The sequence below is a fragment of the Corylus avellana genome, chromosome ca2 (assembly GCF_901000735.1).
Source record: "Corylus avellana chromosome ca2, CavTom2PMs-1.0".
Classification (NCBI taxonomy): Eukaryota; Viridiplantae; Streptophyta; class Magnoliopsida; order Fagales; family Betulaceae; genus Corylus; species Corylus avellana.
The window spans coordinates 1,932,635-1,952,944 of NC_081542.1; the positions used below are offsets into that span (position 1 = coordinate 1,932,635).

Here is a 20,310-nt window from a genome sequence, read left to right on the forward strand (position 1 = left end):
GCGTTTTTGTGGATCTGAGGTTAAAACCAGTGCTGTCAATATATATAGCGTTTGGGATTATTGTGATTTGCTTCGCTGGCGTACGTACGCGCTGTGAATGGGTTTGCTTACGCTGGCGTTTCGCTGCTTCTAGAGTTTCATGACTTTTTAAATTGAGGTGTCGTAGTGGGAATCCGACTCCCATGCGGTTTGATATGCCCCTAGTCGGCATTCCAATATTACAGAAAAACCGACATCTGACCCATCACGGATCCGCTTTTGACCCGATTCCGTCATCAGCGCTAAATGGCCTAAATTAATGATATGTGACACGTCCAAATTACAAATCTATCTTGTATCGCTAATATCGCAAGACTCTAGCAATTTGCTCGGTTTTGATTTTTATGTTAATGAGAAGTTTTGAGTTATTATAAATATATATATATATAAAATAAATAAATAAAAGAGGGGTTAGTGCTAGGCTCTCCTCACAAGGGGTGGCCGGCCACCTCTCTCTCCCATCTTATTGGTATTCTTGTTGAAAAAAAAAATAAAAAATAAATAACATAATCGTTTTTAGGGGTGGGCAAATTAACCGCCCACCGGTTACCAATCGCCTATCAACGAATACCGAATCAAAATTAACCATCAACTAACTTTTGTGGTTCGAAAATCGGTATAAATTTTTTATAACAACATCGGTATAAAAAATCCATATTGGGCCTGCGTTAAAGCTTGTAGCCAATTTGTTAACATTTAAAACCATGAGAACATAAATAACTTTTAATTGAAAATATATTTTAGAAAAGTGTTATACTCTTTAAAGCTCTTTATCTTTGTTAAAGCTCCGGGCCTGTACATAAAAGTTGTTGTTTGGGCCGCCAAGATTCATCTTAACCCAAAAAGTCATGTTCAATATGTTATTTTGGGCTTGTTAGCCCCCCACCAAAAAAAAAAAACATTTTGAGCCCTCAAAACAACCAATTTTTGACTCATTTAAAAATATCATTGGCCTAATTAAAAAGGCCCACGGTTAACTGATTAACCAACCGAAATTAACCGAAATTGTTGAAATACTTTCTTATCGAAATGCTATCAGTGAATTAACCGATAATTTCAGTTAACTGACTGATAATGACTTTTTCAGACGAAACCGAACCGATACCCACCCCTAATTGTTTAGGTTTAAAAAATAAAGAAAAAAAGAATATAAAAATTAAAATTAAAATTGTATTATATTGTTGATGACTATGTTTTAAAAAATAGTTATAACATAATTTTTATGTTAAGAAGATAAAGAAAAATAAAGTATAATTGTATTATAAAGGTATTTTAAGAAATTCAGTTATAATGTAAGTACATTCAACGTACCAAAAATAATTTAAATTATTACGTATTACTATCCTCTGTTAGTCTTTTTACATAATATTGGAGAATCATTTAGCCAACAGTTGCTTTTAGGCTAATGCGTAGACAATACAATGGTTGGTTTCTTTATGGAGTTTATAAGACATCAGTCAAATAATAAAATCAGCAATTTTTTAAAATATTTTTTAACTATAAATACTTTACATCAAAATAGTTTCAACCAATTGATTTTTAAATAATAATAAAAATTATAAATTTCTTGGAGAAATTACATTTTGTGTGCATTGTGAAGTGATAACCGGCATACTTTTGCATGCCCACGATGAATGCCTAGAAGTGAAGTGATAACCGGCATACTTTTCCAATGAATCAACTTATAAAACATTTTCTAATGTGTTATAATTTTAATGGATCTAATTTCAATTATATTTGAATCCAACCCGAACCTTCTCAAGCGAGCTATTGAGGTCCAATAAGTGTCCTTCAACACATGTAGTTCCCAAAAAAATTTACAACAATGATGTCATTACATGAACACAACCATCAAAATAAATAATTAAAGATTAAAGTTACATAAGAGATGCCCCAAAAGAGTCATGGAATTCAAATTTTGAATAAACACACATACACCCAAATGACATTGGACCACATTCTATATAGAGCTAGGATAGATGTGTTTTTTAGCTCAATTGATTTTGAATTGTCCACAACATCTATGCTTATTATGTGAACACAACCATCAATCGTCAATCAAAGATAAGTAGCTCTAAGAAAGTTTGTTGAGATTGAAATATGTGTACCATAACAAAATAAAAAGAATGCGTGTTCTAACTAGAATTGTCTTAAAAGAGCTATTGAAGCCCAACCAGTGTCTTCAATACATTTGGTGCCCCCAACAAATTTACAACAATGAATGCCATTACGCATTAGAAGATACAATGACAACTTGTATATTTTTATGTATCAATTAAAGATGAGTACCTCAAGTTATATATATATGCCTCAAAAAGAGTCATTGCATTAAAATTATGCATTTAGTAATATTAGAAAGTACATTTTTATTTTACAATTATTTCATAATGTTGAAGTGACAAACCGTTACAGCAACATTGTGAAAAAATTGTGGGGTAAAAATATAGTTTTTAGCATGAGTAATGCTAGATACTACACCCCTAGGCTGTCATACTAGGTTGATGTGATAATGTCCATAAGCCCTTAGATAAGTCATTGTTAAAAAAAGAAGAAAAAAAAAACATTCAAGAATTAGTGAGTACCGTCACATCAACCCAATATAATGAGATGACTTAAGAGTATAGTATGTAACATTACTCCTTCTAAATAAAGAAATGTTATACATACTCCCACTCTCATTCCTTACGTGAGAGCAAAAATCATTATTAAAGCCTCCAATAGTGATCCATCCCTAGTAGTGATTTTAACAATAATGTGAAAATATGCACTTAAAAATATATGAGCGAGAGTGTGTATGATATACATACATCCAAAGGATAGTGGAGCACATTCTGGATAGAGCTCGGATAAATGTCCAGTTTTGGTGTTCAAAGGGATACAAATTTGGGCTTAAAACTTGGCCCAATGTTAATTAGCACGCAAGAAAACCCCTCCCGCGGGCAGTAACCAATCACCATTCACCGCACCGACGCCCCAAGGCTAAAAAAGTCAATAATAGAACACATTAACCACGTCCAGTTCTCCCTCCCCTCAGGTTGACCCCAGTGAGGTGGCAGCCCACCATTGGCCTCACTCGACTAACTTCAAAAGCGCGTACCATTGTTTAAAGCACCGTTAAATCCTCCAACGCCACCACCACCACCACCTTCGATTCACATCACTCCCATCTCTCATTTTCCTCAGACCAGACAAGATCAAACAATAATGGCATCCGAGACCGACAATCCCAGATCCGGATCCACAACCAACGGCGAAGCCGTTCTACAGCGCAAAGTAGCACTGATTACTGGGATTACCGGGCAGGACGGTTCGTACCTGACGGAGTTTTTGCTGGACAAGGGGTACGAGGTGCACGGGCTGATCCGGCGGTCCTCCAACTTCAACACCCAGCGCATCAACCACATCTACATCGACCCACACAACGCGCATAAGGCCCGCATGAAGCTCCACTACGCTGACCTCACCGACGCGTCCTCGCTCCGCCGATGGCTCGACACGATCCGCCCCGACGAGGTCTACAACCTCGCCGCCCAGTCCCACGTGGCTGTCTCCTTCGAGATCCCCGACTACACGGCCGACGTTGTGGCGACTGGGGCCCTCCGCCTCCTCGAGGCCGTCCGGTCGCATATCGCCGCCACTGATCGGACCCACATCAAGTACTACCAGGCCGGGTCGTCTGAGATGTTCGGGTCGACGCCGCCTCCCCAGTCGGAAACGACGCCGTTCCATCCCCGGTCCCCTTACGCCGCCTCCAAGTGCGCGGCTCATTGGTACACCGTGAACTACCGCGAGGCCTACGGGCTGTACGCGTGCAATGGGATACTATTCAACCACGAGTCGCCCAGGCGGGGCGAGAATTTTGTGACCCGGAAGATCACGCGGGCCGTAGGTCGGATCAAGATCGGGCTTCAGAGCAAGCTCTTCCTGGGGAATTTGCAGGCCTCGAGGGACTGGGGTTTCGCTGGGGACTACGTGGAGGCGATGTGGATGATGCTGCAGCAGGACGCGCCGGACGACTACGTGGTGGCCACGGAGGATTCGCACACGGTGGAGGAGTTCCTGGAGGTGGCGTTCGGGTATGTGGGGCTTAGCTGGAGGGACCACGTGGTGATAGACAAGCGCTACTTCAGACCCGCCGAGGTTGACAATCTGAAAGGGGACGCCGGCAAGGCCAAGAAGGTGCTTGGTTGGAAGCCCAAGGTGGGGTTCGAGCAGTTGGTGAAGATGATGGTGGACGAGGACGTTGAGTTGGCCAAGAGGGAGAAGGTGCTCGTGGATGCAGGGTACATGGATGCCCAGCAACAGCCCTAATCATGGGGCTATCATTTTTTGGTTCAGATCTCAATCTACTGGGCTTTTGGGTTATAATGTGCTTTTTTCAAAGAGCTCAATAGTATTTGATTCCGTAATTTATGTGGTTATGGTGTTTTAAGCTATTATTAATTTGTTAAGTTATGCATTGTTTGATTTTCTGTAAGCACCCATTGATTTGATTCTATCAAAATCCATACTTGTTCCTCTGGTATTCTTCTTCTTCTTCTTGGGTTTATCGAATCATATTCGTATGGGGGAAGCTTGAGATCTTGGCAGTTTTGAACAGTGAGGCTCTTTTGGGTATCCCGGATATGATCATATCGATTTGAGAGAAATGGAAGTTGTTCAATGTTCATCATATCTCTCTGCAATAAATTCAAAAAAGCAAAATTAAATAAGTCACATGATGCGTCTGAAAAGAAATATTCATTCAGCAAATTCAGTTTTCACAAAGCTTTGGCCTTGTATCAACAGAGCGAACCTGTCATTGTGCCCAAAGAAAGCGAAGTGCAATGAATCTGGGTGGGGCTTCCCGTTGCCTTCACTGTCCTTTAGTTTTTCATTTTTATCTTTTTTTAAGAGTGAATAAACCGTAAATGCCCCTTTTCCCCCTTCTCCCGCTTTGACTAAAAAAAAAAAAAAACTGTAAATGCCTGAGAGTGACGAGAGTCAATAACCTTTTTGTCTCATATGATGAATGCTTCATTGAGATTTTTACAAGAGTCGTCCAAATATCAGTCAGACATGTATGATAAAGCTGTTCTGGTTAGCCACTAAGGATTTACTTCAATCTCAATCAATGAAAATCTTTTGACTATACACGGGAACAAAAGTATCTATGAGTCCAACTTGGCTTCCGTCGATGGCAGAGTTTTGGTCAGATCTTTTGGCAAAGAAGAAGAACCAGGGCTGATTTCTGAGTCGGCAGTGGCAATTGCAAATGGCTTGATGGATGACCGAAGAGATTCTGGCCCCTCAGAAGCAATTCTCTTGCACAATGCATCACAGTTACTAATAACCTCCGTTAACCTTCCTTTAAGCTCCCCAATCTCCACCTGCAATGCATGAACTGCATGCATTTTCCCAAGGCAAAAAGTCAATAGATCTCCATAATAATTAGAGAGCAGAAGCATGTGCAAAGCAGTAGTCCCGGTTAATCTGTCCTTCCTTCCTAATTCCTAAGATGTAAAACAATGGACCCCATGCAAGATGGAACTGAGATTCGCCATTCACTGGGTCCATCAGATTCCCCCTCCATCAATTGATTCCACAATGCATTTGTTTGTTGTGAGCAACTGAACTATTCACAAAGTGAGATTTTGACTAATCAATTACCTCCTGATAAATGTTGTGAAGTTGACTTCATTGCCGACACTGAATAATTAAAACGTTGTAGAAGTTTAACTGCCAAAGCATCTGCAACTTCTATCTTGTTTTCTATCTCTTCCTGCAACAATTATTCCCAAATTAAGCTGAATGTAGGACCAACAAAAAAAAAAATCATAGTTTTCATAAAGCAATAAGAACAGGAAACGGGTTAATTTCCCTAATGTGATGCCAGTACTTAACAAGACTGAATACTGGCACAAAAGCTTTTTCCGTGAGAGTCTAAAAGTAGTTTTGATCCAGCCAGTGGATCTGAACCATGTTACGATGGTTGACTGACCATTTTTACTTTTTCACCTCCATAATTGATGACCAAGCTACATGTTAAAGAAGTTCAAAATCAGCAAATCTTGGAATAAAATTGAATTTAATTGTGAACATGCCAGAATCCGAGTTTTTACAAGGATCTTAGATTAGATCAAAATTATTTGTTTCTGAAGCAGATCTGAATCCCATCATCATAGTATCAGAAACAAACTTGAATTTTAATCCAATTGCAGATCCACGTGGCACGTCCGATTTAGGATCTTAAGGATCCATTGCAGATCTAATCTATCACATGCCTTGCGCAGTGCTGAAGTCATCTTCTCGTTAGTTAAACTGCTAGTGAACTCAAAAAATTTCTAAGTCAAACCTGTTTTTTGCTAATCATTTGAGCCTTTGCATCCTGCCAATCACGGTACATAGAGAAGAGCTCCAGCAGCACCTTCGGATCTACGGTAGCTATTTCAAACATAGAAAAGAATAATGAATTAGCTTCACAACTGAACTGTTTCCAGCTTAAAAAGTTATAAATAGCATTGCAACAATTTAACTAAGAGGAAATAAATACCCCAAAAGTCATTCATGGAACCAGGATGCTTAAACATTTTGTGGTCAGTTGGTGCATGGGATAGAGATAAACGACAACAATGATTAAGTTTCTTCAATGTTTTGCATTTAAATCATAAATGTATTCTAGCAAGATGTGACATCGTGGCTCTTTGTTAATGTTTGTGACCCATAATAAGTGAACAATTCAGACATAAATGACGAAAACCCTTACACATGATGGTTAAGAACTTAAGATGGATAAGAACATCCACATTGGGCAGATGTGCAACTGGGTGGGTTGGGGAGGGGGTGAGAGGGGCATGTAGTGGGGACAATATTGTCAAGGAGGTTTTTATTCCAGAAATTCTCATCTTCACAATGAAAAATAAGGGAAGAAATGAGGGAGGGAAGGGGCTGCCTTTATGGAGATGGTGATTGAAAGCACTTCTGCCAAGCTTATCACACAGACAATTTGCAAGAAATTCAAAGTCAGAAATATCCTTGTCTTGATCCTCCATTATCCCCTCCTTTTACTAATGAGCTGCCAGCTTCAGCTGGACTTCTAGAATAAAGCTTTTTCCATGCGTGACCTGAATTCAGGCCCCATCCTTGTAAAAAGAATCATTAGTCCTCTAATACATTGGTGTTAGAAACAAGAAACCATTATCATTTCTGCATCTATTCAGTACCAGCAACAGGTTATGAGTCTATAAAATTGATACTCAATTTAGATACAGGAACACTAAAGTTCTAATAAGAACAACTTTTCTTGTTCCCAATCAAAATAGAATATGAGAACAAGGCAGAGGAGCTCCTAAAGTGAAAACTGAAAAATTGGTTAAAAAAAATAAAAAGAGGAAAACTTAAAATTAACCATCATGATTTCCTATCATTTAGCCACCCATCCAATGCACCATTAACAGGTTTCAGTGAGACCATATATGTGCTAGACAGTAACCCTATATGATATTACCACAACTTGGGGGCCTCTGATATCAGTTGCTTCAGTAAGAATTAGAATCTGCCTAAAACAATAAAGCTCTAATTTGAAGTTATTTTGAAATTTAGATTCCTGGGTTTTTGTTTGTAAGGACTACAACCTGGTTTTTCCTCGCAGAACCAACTTCCTTGTCTAGTTATGCCATTAACATGTGGCTCTAAAAACAAGCAAGAGTTACAGACAGTAATTACAAATCAGCAAATAGTAGAATTTGAGCAATATATCCTCTTAAAGAAGCACACCTGGAACCGAAGAAGACGAAGGTTTCCTCACCAATATGTCAGTCAAGCTACTCTCCGCCGGTGGTGCCGTCAGTATTGGTGCTGTCTACAAATTATAAGCCAAAATAACTTAGAAACAAAAAAATTTCAGAGTCCAAATTCGAATCATTTGTCACAACGTCCTAAGGTAGCACTTTCCTTGTTCATTAAAATACTTAATTAATAAATACCAAAACCCTATTAACAAAACACAAATTTGAAAATATGCATTCGAAGACATACTACTTTGAGGGATTTGAGCGTCTCTAAGATGGGATCTGCGATCTCTGATTGTTCGGATACGGTGGAGATTTCGTCGGCCAGCTTCTTCGCGTGCAGTGAAACAAGACGTTAATGTAACAAATTAGCGATGAATTTAAACAGCATGCATTTAGTGGAGGTAATCTTGGAAATTTAGGTGTGGTTGAAGAGCTACCTGTGAGCTTGAGAGTGTGGAGTCTGAGGCACCCATGGCTGCCAGGTGGTGCTTTCAGGTTGCGATCGAAACGCGTCGCTCAAGAGATGTTATTGTGTCGTGTAGCTGCGTCCGATCATCGCCTTCTTCGGATGGAAGGTGAAGAACGGACTCTGCAAGCGATTTTTTGCTAACTTAAGTACGGTATAAAAAATATAATTGGTTCCGGATGGGTTTCGGGTACAACGTCTCGACTTGACCCGCTATTACAATAAGCATAATGAGAAAAAAAAAAAAAACTTTCTTTCGAATCAATGGTTTTCTTTAAAAAATTAATAGCTAAAATAGGAAATATAACTATTTTAAGTGATATGAAATGGTTCTGCTTACCGACCAAAAGAGAATAAGCTCACAAACTCAATGATAATTTAAAAAATATAAAATTTTTTTAAAAAAAATACAATAAGAAAACAATCATTTTCCATGCTAAAAATACTATCAATTTTATTATAATTTTTCTAAAATGTGACAATAATAACTACATTAAGGAAATACATAGAGTGGGGGGAAAGAGAATTACAACTCTCTCCTACCTGCTTCTTTTTTCATTCTCCTCCCTTTTTTCGTATCCACCGTAGATCGACTGGAGCGCATGTGTCAATGGTCATCGGGGTACTTTCTAGCAATGAATAGCTAGCCGAGGGTGGCGTATGAAACGTGTGAGGTTGTGTTGGGTTTTTGTTGTTATTGTATTTTCGTTGTTTTTAAATAATAATGTCTTCTCTCTAAATATACTTTTAGTTAAGTTTTGTTTTCATTAATCCTTAAGAATAATGGATTTGATTTTCGGTCGGTCATTTGTTTTCTTATACTTCTTTTTTCTGGAAGCAAACCATAGACCGATATCGGAGGAATTATAAAGCATAAAAAACAATTGTCATCATGTTATAAGCAGCGAAGGAAATTGTGTTTGATAAAACACTAGTAGCGGAAATGAAAAAGCCAAGAAATAAACGACATAGAAGCACTTCTTTTTTCTTGAAGCAAACCATAGACCGATAACGGAGGAATTATAAAGCCTAAAGAACAATTGTCATCATGTTATAAGCAGCGAAGGAAATTGCATTTAATAAAACACTAGTAACGGAAATGAAAAAGCCAAGAAATAAATGACATAGAAGTGGATAGAGATATGATTTGTCGAAATTTTTTGTAAATTTAAAACTGATTGGGACGATGATATTTCATAGATATTACCTTATAATAGCCTGATAAGCTATTGTGTGCGTCATAGATAATGTTTGGGTTGTTATTTTCAAATTATATCTTTAACATTGTATCAAGCATTTCGCCCAATTTGATTATTATATCAATAAATATGTAACTCGTTAAAAAAAATAAAAAAATAATTTTATTTTTTTTAACGGAAAAATATTAACTGTTAAAATGCTGACTGATAAATTTTTATAACTACCACGTCAATTTATAAAGAGTATATGCTCTTGTACCAAATTACAGTGCTTAGTATGAGTGAAAATGTGGTGCCTAGGTGATGTTTAAAAACAACATGTTTCATATATATATATATATATATATATATATAGAGAGAGAGAGAGAGAGAGAGAGAGGCAGTTAGCGGTTTTGAAAAAAACATAAAACCATAACTACTTAGGCAGTTAGCAATTTTTGCTAACCGTATTTAAAAGTGATTATCTATTGATGGTTAGTGCACTTAGAGAATTCCCAACGAAAGATCCATATTTTGATTATCTATTGATGGTTAGCCGGTCAGCCTTTTTTATCCCTAATATTGGTTAGGATAATAGTGGTGAAAATGAAATCTAATAATGCAGGCCGTCGTGTCCCAAAAATAGCCACAGGCCCATGTCCGCTAAACCTCGAGGACCCGGTGATTCCAACGCAATCGTCAACACTACCCATCCGAAGTTCCAATCTTCTCGCATTTCAACTATCTATATACCAAGCTCTTCTCCATCAAAACCCTGTCCATTAAATTTAATTATTTAAGGGTTTCAAGCTTCAATCCGAGAGCAATTTCACTTTCCGATTGCCGTGTACCAGCATGAGAACTCGTAATTCGGATACTCCTAAACCGGCGACTGCGAAGAAAACGCCGCCACCAAGGAAATCGGCGACCAAAACGCCTCCGAATCCTCCCGATTCGGGCGCGGGTTTGGATACTCCAAAATCCGCCGAGGCGAAGCGCCCCCCCGCCACCAAAGCGAAGCCGGTGAGGAAGAACGAGACCGCAACCCCACCGAGCACGGGTTCCGATTCGAAACCCCAACAGTCATCAGGTAATGATCAAACTCTGTTAATTGATTAATTGTTTGTTTGAGTACTGGTTTTAGTTTCTCGGTGAAAGTCCTGTTTGGATTCCACTTCTTGTGGACTCGTTGAGAATGATTCTTATCTAGTTCATGGCCTATTAGAAGTAGAAGGCACCCTGGTAGGATCCCCGTGGAATGAAACAAATATAGTGTAATTCGTTAGTGTTATAGTGGTTGTTGATTTCACTAACAGAAATCAGCTTAATCGAATAGTCCAATTAGGTTTAATTGTGCGTGTATGTATTTATTGGCGTTCTTATGTTACTACTGAAATCGTAATATGTAATTTATGGGCTGCATACTTAGCTTACGTTGTTTTGAACTAGTAGCAGAGGAGCCCAAAGCATCAGGTGATGGTGCTCAGGTGACTCCAGGCACAAAAGTCGTTAAGGTGACAAAAAAGGTGGTGAAGAGGATGTCTGGGAGAGCTAAGACGCCCACTTCGGCAAAAGGTGTTACAACGCAGACACCCAAATCTGGGGAATCAGTGAAGGCAAAAGTTGAAGAATCTCGGGAGAAGGAGGATCTAGAGGAAGCCACTGTTGAAAATGTTGGAGAATCTGGGAAGAATGAAGAGACCGTGACAGAAGTGGGGGAGCCTGTTGTTGAAAACACTGGTGATTCTGCGAGGAAGGAAGGAACTGTTATGGAAGTGGAGGAAACTGTTGTTGAAAGTTCTGTGGAAGTGGAAGAACCAGTTGCTGAAAATATTAGTGTATCTGCAAAGAAGGAAGAAAGTGCAATGGAAGTACAAATAGCTGCTATTGCAAATGTTGGAGATTCTGTAAGGCGAGAAGAGCCTGTTGTTGAAGAGGTTGCAAAATCAGCTGAGGATGAGGAAACTGATGGTGCAAAGGACGGAGAGGAAGTTATCGAGGAAAAAGAGGAGGATACAAGAGGTGTTGGAAATAACGAGGAACCCAATGTTGATCCTGTTAACATGGGAGAAAATGTCATAGAGGACTTCCGTGAAGAAGATGCTCAATTTGTGAAGGAGTATGGGAGTGATGAGGGAATTGAAGATTACGGCGATAGAGTGGACCTTGGTGAACATGGGGAAGACGAGCTTGTTGAGGATGATCCGGAGGAGCCTGCTGAGTATGATCCAGAGGAGCCTGCTGAATATAATGAGGGATTGGAAGAAGAATGCAGGGAATTAACAGCTGTTGCTAAGGAGCGTAAGATTAAAAAAGAGCATGAGATATTTGTCGGTGGGTTGGATCGGGATGCAGAGGAGGAAGATGTGAGAAAGGTCTTTGAGAGGATTGGAGAGGTAGTTGAAGTTAGGTTGCATAGGGATCCATCTACTAATAAGAATAAGGGGTATGCATTTGTGAAGTTCGCTAATAAGGAGCATGCACAGCGGGCTTTGTCAGAAATGAAGAACCCTGTTGTATGTAACTATTCAATACATTTTGTTTTGCACATTTACACTTTTCATTCTAATTCCTTATTGTCTACAGATTCATGGAAAGCGGTGCGGAACTGCACCCAGTGAGGACAATGACTCGTTGTTTCTGGGTAATATCTGCAATACATGGACTAAGGAAGCTGTAGGTATCAAAGAATTGCTATTTAAATATTTATTTCTTAGCTTCTGTACTGATTCTTGATACTAAATTCAATGACAGATCAAACAGAAGTTGAAAGAATACGATGTGGAAGGTGTTGAAAACATCACTCTTGTTCCAGATGTTCAGCATGAGGGGTTGAGCCGGGGTTTTGCATTCCTTGAGTTCTCTTGCCATGCGGAGGCCATGCTTGCTTACAAGAGGCTTCAAAAGCCTGATGTTGTTTTTGGCCACCCTGAGAGAACTGCCAAAGTAGCTTTTGCTGAACCTTTACGTGAGCCTGACCCAGCAGTCATGGCCCAAGTGAAGTCAATCTTTCTTGATGGGCTTCCGCCTCACTGGGATGAAGACCATGTTAGAGAGCAGCTTAAAGGTTATGGGGAGATTGCACGAATTGTCCTGGCCCGGAATATGTCAACAGCCAAGAGAAAGGATTTTGGATTTGTTGATTTCTCTACCCATGAAGCTGCTGTTGCTAGTATTGCTGGTATAAACAATTCACAACTGGGTGATGGGAAGGTATTTCTTATTTGAAGTATTTATTTTCTTGTTTATTTTTTCTCTCAATTATGTGTGCACCTTAAAAAGAAAACATGATACATCAGAGATTGATAAGGGACGGGCACATTGGAACGATATAATGGTTGATTGCATGGTTTTAAAACAGACCACCGAAAAAGAGGGTGGTGGGTGGGTGTTGTAATGTCCTTAAAATGAATTGATCTATACATTCATACAGAACATACATAAATACGTAGATGTATACGTTCACCCCCCTCCCACACACACACAAATATATGTATATATATATTTAGCTTTTACCAGTCAGGTATACACGACTGTGTATATGCAGGTGCATGAGAATAGTAATATTTGACATAATTTATCTTTAAACTCTTGTTGTATTATTAATTAAGTGCATTACACTGTTGTCATATGAACTGCTAGATGAAAGTGAAAGCAAGGCTTTCAAATCCTTTGCCCAAAACACAGGCTGTGAAGGGTGGAATGTGTGGTGGATTTCGAATTGGCCATGGCAATGGTGGAGCAACGTCAAATTTTGGTGGTTTGTTTGTTTTTTTATTCATTTATTTGTGAGAATTTGATCTTTGTATAACTGTATGTAAAGCTTTTTTGTTTTTTTGCTTTAATTTTTGTTTTCATTCAACTTCCTGTTGCCTACAGGAAGGGGGTTTGGGCGGGGAGGACAGCCCTTTCACCGTGCAAATTTCCAACGGAATAGGGGTTTCTATCAAGGTGGACGTGGTCAAACTAGTAGAATGGGTTTTCCAAATAAATATGATAATCCATATAATGAGTTTCATGGGAGGCAATTTACTGGACGAGGTTATTTGTTGAGCTCACTGTCTTGTTTTTAGACAAGCATTCTCTCTCTCCCACCAACAAAAAAATTGACATCTTATAAATAGCTGTTCTGTTAGTTTATAATAAATTCTTCTTCTTCAAAAGCAGGGGGAAGAAGGGATTCATATAGAGGTGGTAATTATGCATCTGGTGTGGGACGTGCGGTCACTGCCCCTTCAAGACCTAATCTTGATCGACCCTGGCATGGTGCCCCTTATAGAGGCAGTGGGATGCATTTTCCTTCTAGGAGGCAACCATATTCTCCGGAGAGACACTTTGACAGACCTTTCATTGGAAGGCACTTTGATGAGCCTTTTTTTTATGACGACGATGCACATGGGATGAAACGCCCGTTTTATATGACGGTGTGTTTTTCTTTTTCTTTTTGGCTTCATTTATTTTAATTTAAATTGTGTTTTTTCATAATCTTTACTGACTTCTATAGTATCTTTACTTGTTGACGTAATGCTTCTGGGTTTTAGGACCCTGATCCTGATTACATGGAGCCTAATAGGTTTCGCCCGCGTTTGGATTACGCTGATACATCTGCTTTTCGTGCAAACAGCTATCGTGGTATGATTTTTATGTTCGGTATTGAATTTTTCTTTTCTTTATCTTGACATGTTCTTTACATCAGATGGATCATTTAACTGGCTTTATGTTCCAGATGCTTATGGAGCTGGCAGCAGTACCTACCCCCATGATTATTATGGCCCTGATGTGAGAAATCCCTATCAGCTTATTTAATTTCACTTGTTACATTGACATTTCAATAATATTTTATTGTCAATTTCCTGTTGCAGTATGGTGGAGGTCCATATTCATCTTTCTATGGGAGTGACCGCCCATATGGCAGTGGCTATTACTATTAGATTCTAGGAATCAGTGGTAATACAGTACTTTCAATTTCCAAATTGTAGTCCATTATTGTGAATTCTCTTCTATTAATGTTTCAGAGGTTCATAATTGTTTTAGGTGGGCTTGGAAATGCGGGATACACTTCATAATGATGAACAAGTGACTTGCTGCTAGAAAGAGAATGATGCTGTTTAATCGTGCTCCTGATTGCATCAGAAAAGTTGAAGTAGCATTATATATTCCCTGCGTGTCTTCGTACTACTTTCCTCTAGTTCTTCACCTCTCTTACTCTTTTGTTTCCTCTCTATGAAGTTTTTGGTAGAATATCTGGGGTTTTGATGCTTATAGTTTAGGATGTGTCCCAAGGACCTTGACTAAGAAGTGATGTATTTTCTTCTGGTGGAGAATGGATGGACCTGCCCCTTTAGCCTTAGGTATCAAAATCTTGAGGATTTCTGATATGGGCTGTTGTGTTAAAGTGCAAAAGTTTGATTGCTTTGTTGATGATACAATCTTGATGCTTTGGGAAACTTACTTGAAGTCAAGAGTTTCAGATTGAGGTTTTACCTTTTCTTTTGGTGGAGGTGCCAAGATTAAAATTTTTAAATGAGGATGGGGGCTTTTTGGAGAATACCTTGAGTGTTTTTCCGGAGAGATAAAAGGTTTCAAAACTTGCATGCATGACAGAGAGTTATATAATTTTGATAAAATTCTGGAACTTGCAATATTGTTGGAGGTATTTATGGATTGGGCAGGATTTTGTTCTTATTTATTGTTGATTTGAGGTAAAGGAGAGAAAGGGGGCGGGGGGCAATTTGTCCATGATTTTTTTCTGCTGAAAGTATATATTAAACATTATGCATTTAATCTGAAAAGCTGGTGTTTCCCCTTTATGGAATCAAGATCAAACCCATTTTGTTTTGATGCCTCCATGGGTACCACAAGTGGTTGAGTGATAGATCTGTGACATATAGTACTTGATCAAGTTCATTATCACATGTTTTCCACGGGAGAGCTCTATGGTATTTCTACTAACTGGCATCGTTTGGTGTGCTTAAGACTTGTAGTCCATTTTGTTTTTTGGGTGAGACAAATCTGTGTTTCCAGGTGATGGTTGTTAAGGTTCAATTGCATCCCAATTTTGATTTCTACCATGATACTGGCAAGTAATAATGTAGAAACAATATCGGTTTCCATTGCCAAATTGAAGTTTGATATGAAAAGACATGCTACTTGAACTTAAGATGGTTGAATTGCTTTTCTAGAGTGTTAACATTTCTGGTGGTGATGTGCAATTTCTCTGTTCCTTCATGAATTGAGGACAGGATCTTGAATGCGCTCTTTTGGTTCGCGACTGAATCAGCAGTAGTGAGCTAAATGGTTTGGATAGTCAGATTTTTTCTAAGGTATAATAGCTAGTGTTTGTAGTTTTAGAGGTTATGATTGTATTGAATGTTGTTAGTGGTCTTAGGGTTGCTTACTAATGGAAACAGAGACGCCGGACATTATGGCTGTTTCATCCTTTTTAGGTTATAATCTTAGGGTCTGTTGGAAATTGATACATTGGATGTTACGACCATATCATGGTAGTAGACTGAGGTAGACTGAGGTGAGTGTGATTAGGGTTATTTTGGCATGGTTGTTTCAAAATATTTGAATATTTTGCTTTCGGTGGATTAATATAAAAATATTTTATGTCAATGTCACAATGAATATCCACCATCTGACAAACGACCAAGTATTTTTAGCTCTTCACTTTTGGTGGACTTAACCGATATATATAATATTACACATAGTGATTGATAAATTATGATCTTTTTGTATCTCCATATATTGATGCTTCCACTATCTAGAAAGAATTATTTCCCCAACTTTTTTCCCTCATCTTGTCTGCTTACCAGTCCCAAATACTTGATCAAACTATTGTTGTGAGGGAAAAGCTGAATCATGGAGAATTTAGCATTGATAGAATGAAAAAGGTTGAGATATCATTTACTTTTATTGTTTTTTTTTTCTCTGAATATTGGTATATTCCATTTGAAATCTTGTTACATAAGCTCTATTAAAGGATTTTAAAACATGCATTTGTAACTTCTTAAAGTTAGTCTTTTTCATAATTATTATGTTGTTTAAGTAGATGCTTGACAGCAAAGGGTCCACAGTTGAGCAAGAATGGTGGTACCTCCTTGCCTGACACTGTAGAATTAAGAGTGGCTACATATTCCAGGTATTTAGACTGGTGCATTTATGACATCTTGCAAACATATGGTTTGTTGTCTACAAAGTCTCTTATTCAAGTCAAGTCCTCCAGCCTAGGTTATACCTTTTCTGATTGATGCGAAGTTTCAAGGTCATTATGGTTCCTGCTTGTAGTGTTTTCTTATTATTTCTTCATTTTGTCTTGAAAAAGAAAATATTTTGGGTGACCTAGCAGCTCTGAATTTTACCGGGCATTGGTGAGCTGGATCAGTGATTCAGTGGGATGTAAAAACATGAAAGTTGAACTAGCATAATGTATTACTGCTAAGTTGGTTTTTTTTTTTTTTTTAAAAAGATTTAATATGAAGAATTTCATTGGTTTAGAATTCGATTTAGTCATACAAAAAATTTAATTTGCATTACAGCTGCGCTATGATCAATCATTTCAACCTTGGACTAGAGTTGGGTATGGTTCTCATTTTATCTTTGTTTTATTGCTTGGCTTTCTAATTTTTACCATAGAACTTACATAGTTACACGGTATTTTTTATGTCCTAAGCATCGAATTTTTACTTTGCATGTAGTAGTAGCTCATTTGAGCCACAAGACACACAGGTCTCTACTTAATAATATATATTTGAGAAGGACAAAGTTTTCTTTCAACTTGGTCTATTAAAACTGAGATCTCTTTTTAGAGCATGTGATTTTCACTTGCTCTAATTCTAGATGTCAATCTAATAAATTGAGTTGGAGAAATTTCTTTTGAACTTGTTTGGAGGAAAACATTGGTCATTTGAGAAATTTACACAATCAAAATTGCCCTTCGATTGTGCATGCACTCAATTAGTTAGAAATGTCCAATTATAGGACATATCACCTGTCTAGGCCATAACAGGCATGTTCTGGCTTGACATGCTCTGTGCCGGAACATGCTCTGTGCTGGCGGCCTGCATCATTGCTTTGCAACAAGGCCCAATTAAGCAGGTTGAATTAGTGAGTTGCAAAATACAATTATGGGAAGGTAGTTTGAGGTTCTAGGTTTTAAAATTGACAAATAATTTTTTGTGATATGTATGCGTAACAAATGACCCCCTCCATACGAATTCTGCCTTTTTTTATTATAAAAAAAATAAATTATTTTTTATTTTAATGGGGTCATTATGAAATAACAAATTTATCCTTAATTATAAATTTTTTTTTTTTAAAAAAATACTAGAAAAAGAGTTTGCATTGGTGTTTAGGGGGTTTGAGTGGATTTAAGTATTTAGGGAAGAGTGTCGAGAAGGAGCTTTCTTTGAGCAAGCTGGACTTGTTATAGGAGGGATCGAACTTTTCGATCTTCTAGTGGTCTTAAGAAACTATTCTTTTCTTTAAATCATTTCATTTCAAAACCATTTTTCTTAGTTCTTACAAACCGATCAACCCCATGGCTATGGTGGCCAAGCAGCTCCACTTGCAGCAGAATTAGAATTATCAGAATACTCTCCTCATTGATCAGCCTTCACACGACATCTAGTGCGGTGCACACTTTATCTCTTGGAGCAAGATGTGGTCCTTAATTCGAGGGTTGCTAAACCACCATTAAGCCTTTGGGGATTATTCAATTACCTCCTTTAGTCAATTAAGGGGGTGGTCGGTCACTCCAACGCCAATCCGGGGCTTTTTTTTATTTTTATTTTTTATTTTTTTTTATTTTTTAGGATAATTTTGTAATGATCCTGTCAACCGGAATTGTAAGGACCGCATAAGTTATTTTGTCATTTTTAAAAAAAAATCGGAATGAGTTATTTGTCGACTTCAAATTATAGAGACCGATTTAACAATGTATGGAAGCAGAGCAATCCTTTGTGTAATAATAGCCTTGGATGCTTGATACTTCTCTTATTATAATTTGTCTTCCATCCTGCACTTCAAAAACTACGTTGATGGCATGTGCCGTAGCAATTTGTCTTATGCTTGGCATCGTGGCCCTTGAGATATACGGAGTGGACACGTATGACCCCTAAGCAGCTCGCCGACAAAGAAGTCTAGAAAACGACTGCCACTAATCTTTTTAGACAAATTGTTCATTGGAAAGTCTCAATTTTATTTTGTATTTTTTATAGTCTATTAAACTGTGTTTAAAATATTTGTAAAAATTACATGCTCTATATATATATATATATATATATATATATTAATATAGAACTCAACATATGCTGATTTAATTGACTAAATTAAATGAATTCCTTGCAACTCTATATAAGGAAAACTTTGCCCTTTCAAATCTATAGCATAATAACTAGAATTTGTTATTATCAAAACAATATCATACATGCAGATAAATGCTAAAAATTGTATTTTTATCTCATATTTATTTTAAAATGCTGACGTGACAATTCTAATAATAAACCAATCCTGAGATTTTTTTTTTTTTTTTTTTTTTTTTTTTTTTTTAACAATAACTAATTTAAAAGTTATTTTTGATTCTCACATCAATATTGTTAAATAGTTTTGAAATAAAAATATAGTTTATAGTGTATTCTTATTTCATACTCACCAGTGTAATTCCTAAGAATATAACTTACATAGAGAGAGAAAAATCAAATTAATTTCCTTTGGAGAGAGATAATTAGGTGATGGTCTTGGTCGGCACCACAGGCTAAGCACCACTGCACAGGGGTGTTATGTGAGCAAGCTTGGGATCGGCTCGTATAAGCTCGGCTCGATTATTAAATGAAACGCTTTGTGAACACAAATTTTGGTTCGAATATTAAATGAAGCAAGCTCGGCTCGACACAGTTAGGCTCGTGAGCAAGCTCGTATAAGCTCGTGTGTGTGTATATATATATATATAAACTAAGTAATACATAATTAATTATAAATCTCATAATTATTAAAATCTTAAAATTGCATTTATATTTAAGCGTTAGAGAATGAAAAATTCTAAACCCTTCGTGATCAAAGAGAGAGAGAGAGCAATCATTAAAAAGACTTCGATTCAATTAGAGCAGACCCAAACGAAAGGAAGAAGAATCAAGCAGAAACTATTGAGGGAGATTGCAAAATGCATAAACTATTGAAGAATTAAATAGACCCAAACACTATCACTACCTGTTTGATGAGCGAGAGTGAGAGAGTGGGAAATGAGAGTTCAGGTGGAAGATGCGCTGTGACTGGTGAGGGGGATTGAGAGAGAGAGGTTGAAAAAATATTTTTTTGTAGGGGGCGTTGTCCCAATGCAGTATGAATGCACCCTGTTAACTTGTCCTACATTGTTAAGAAAACATTAATCTCCAAATATGCTTATCTATAAAAGGATGCATATCCTCTCTCTTTGAAACCAAATGCCTTGCTGTATTAACTCAAGCTTCATACTTGACTAGCTAGATTAAGCAAATACTTATATGCAAACTAACTTCTTAAGCCGTTTAAGAGTACTTGGAAGTTAATTTTTTTTTAAAAAAAACAAAAATATTAAATATAAGAACCAGCGAACGAGCTGGCTCGGCTCGACTTATTATTAGCTTGATCTCGATTTTTTTGGCTTGCCCTTGAGCTCGAGCTCGAGTAAAATTTAAACGAGCTAAGCCTGAACAAGGGAAGCTCGTTCAAGCTCGGCTTGTTTACACCGCTATCACTGCACCATCGTGTTCGGCACCTCTTGCCACTGGATTGCATTCAAGTTGCCTTGCTAGAGCAAGTACCACTCCCCCCGGTACAAGTTGATCAAGGCCACAATATAATTCAGGGATGGAGT

The 20,310-nt window shown here is 37.8% G+C and overlaps 3 protein-coding genes across 6 annotated transcripts; 2 read left to right on the forward strand and 1 right to left on the reverse strand.

Moving 5' to 3' along the window:
• The first annotated feature begins 2,802 nt into the window (after positions 1–2,802).
• LOC132171144 (GDP-mannose 4,6 dehydratase 1) lies at positions 2,803–4,564 on the forward strand. The gene has a single exon (XM_059582384.1). The coding sequence runs from the start codon at positions 3,244–3,246 to the stop codon at positions 4,348–4,350; it is 1,107 nt and encodes a 368-aa protein (XP_059438367.1). The 5' UTR covers positions 2,803–3,243; the 3' UTR covers positions 4,351–4,564.
• Positions 4,427–8,420, reverse strand: LOC132171145 (uncharacterized). Of its 2 annotated transcripts, none has more exons than XM_059582386.1 (7): positions 8,249–8,420; positions 8,056–8,136; positions 7,795–7,879; positions 6,374–6,462; positions 5,689–5,800; positions 5,031–5,422; positions 4,427–4,718 (listed from the first exon to the last, which is right to left on the reverse strand). In XM_059582386.1, exons 1-6 carry the CDS (start codon positions 8,282–8,284, stop codon positions 5,190–5,192), a joined length of 636 nt encoding a protein of 211 aa, XP_059438369.1. In that variant the 5' UTR covers positions 8,285–8,420; the 3' UTR covers positions 4,427–4,718; positions 5,031–5,189. The 2 variants fall into 2 exon arrangements, with proteins under 2 accessions (XP_059438369.1, XP_059438368.1); XM_059582385.1 differs by having other exon boundaries at positions 8,056–8,139.
• Positions 8,421–10,087: 1,667 nt separating this feature from the next.
• On the forward strand, positions 10,088–16,908 carry LOC132168715 (uncharacterized). 3 transcript variants are annotated; one of them, XM_059579740.1, is made up of 11 exons: positions 10,088–10,545; positions 10,905–11,971; positions 12,042–12,131; positions 12,210–12,668; positions 13,098–13,215; positions 13,335–13,496; positions 13,623–13,879; positions 13,997–14,087; positions 14,182–14,234; positions 14,318–14,402; positions 14,490–16,908. In XM_059579740.1, the coding sequence occupies exons 1-10, from the start codon at positions 10,311–10,313 to the stop codon at positions 14,384–14,386; spliced, it is 2,601 nt and encodes an 866-aa protein (XP_059435723.1). In that variant the 5' UTR covers positions 10,088–10,310; the 3' UTR covers positions 14,387–14,402; positions 14,490–16,908. The 3 variants fall into 3 exon arrangements, with proteins under 3 accessions (XP_059435723.1, XP_059435724.1, XP_059435725.1); XM_059579741.1 differs by having other exon boundaries at positions 13,098–13,212; XM_059579742.1 differs by having other exon boundaries at positions 10,908–11,971.
• The last annotated feature ends 3,402 nt before the right edge of the window (positions 16,909–20,310 follow it).

Excerpts from the sequence above, each read along its gene's own strand:
- LOC132171145 (XM_059582385.1), bottom strand. The coding sequence starts at position 8,284 with ATGGGTGCCTCAGACTCCACACTCTCAAGCTCACAG. Across the intron at positions 6,463-7,794 it reads TTCGTCTTCTTCGGTTCCAG|CTACCGTAGATCCGAAGGTG; the intron begins GTGTGCTTCTTT and ends TGTTTGAAATAG. Across the intron at positions 5,801-6,373 it reads AAATGATTAGCAAAAAACAG|GAAGAGATAGAAAACAAGAT; the intron begins GTTTGACTTAGA and ends TAATTGTTGCAG.
- LOC132171144 (XM_059582384.1), top strand. The coding sequence starts at position 3,244 with ATGGCATCCGAGACCGACAATCCCAGATCCGGATCCACAACCAACGGC.
- LOC132168715 (XM_059579740.1), top strand. The coding sequence starts at position 10,311 with ATGAGAACTCGTAATTCGGATACTCCTAAACCGGCGACTGCGAAGAAA. Across the intron at positions 11,972-12,041 it reads CAGAAATGAAGAACCCTGTT|ATTCATGGAAAGCGGTGCGG; the intron begins GTATGTAACTAT and ends TATTGTCTACAG. Across the intron at positions 13,497-13,622 it reads GAGGCAATTTACTGGACGAG|GGGGAAGAAGGGATTCATAT; the intron begins GTTATTTGTTGA and ends CTTCAAAAGCAG.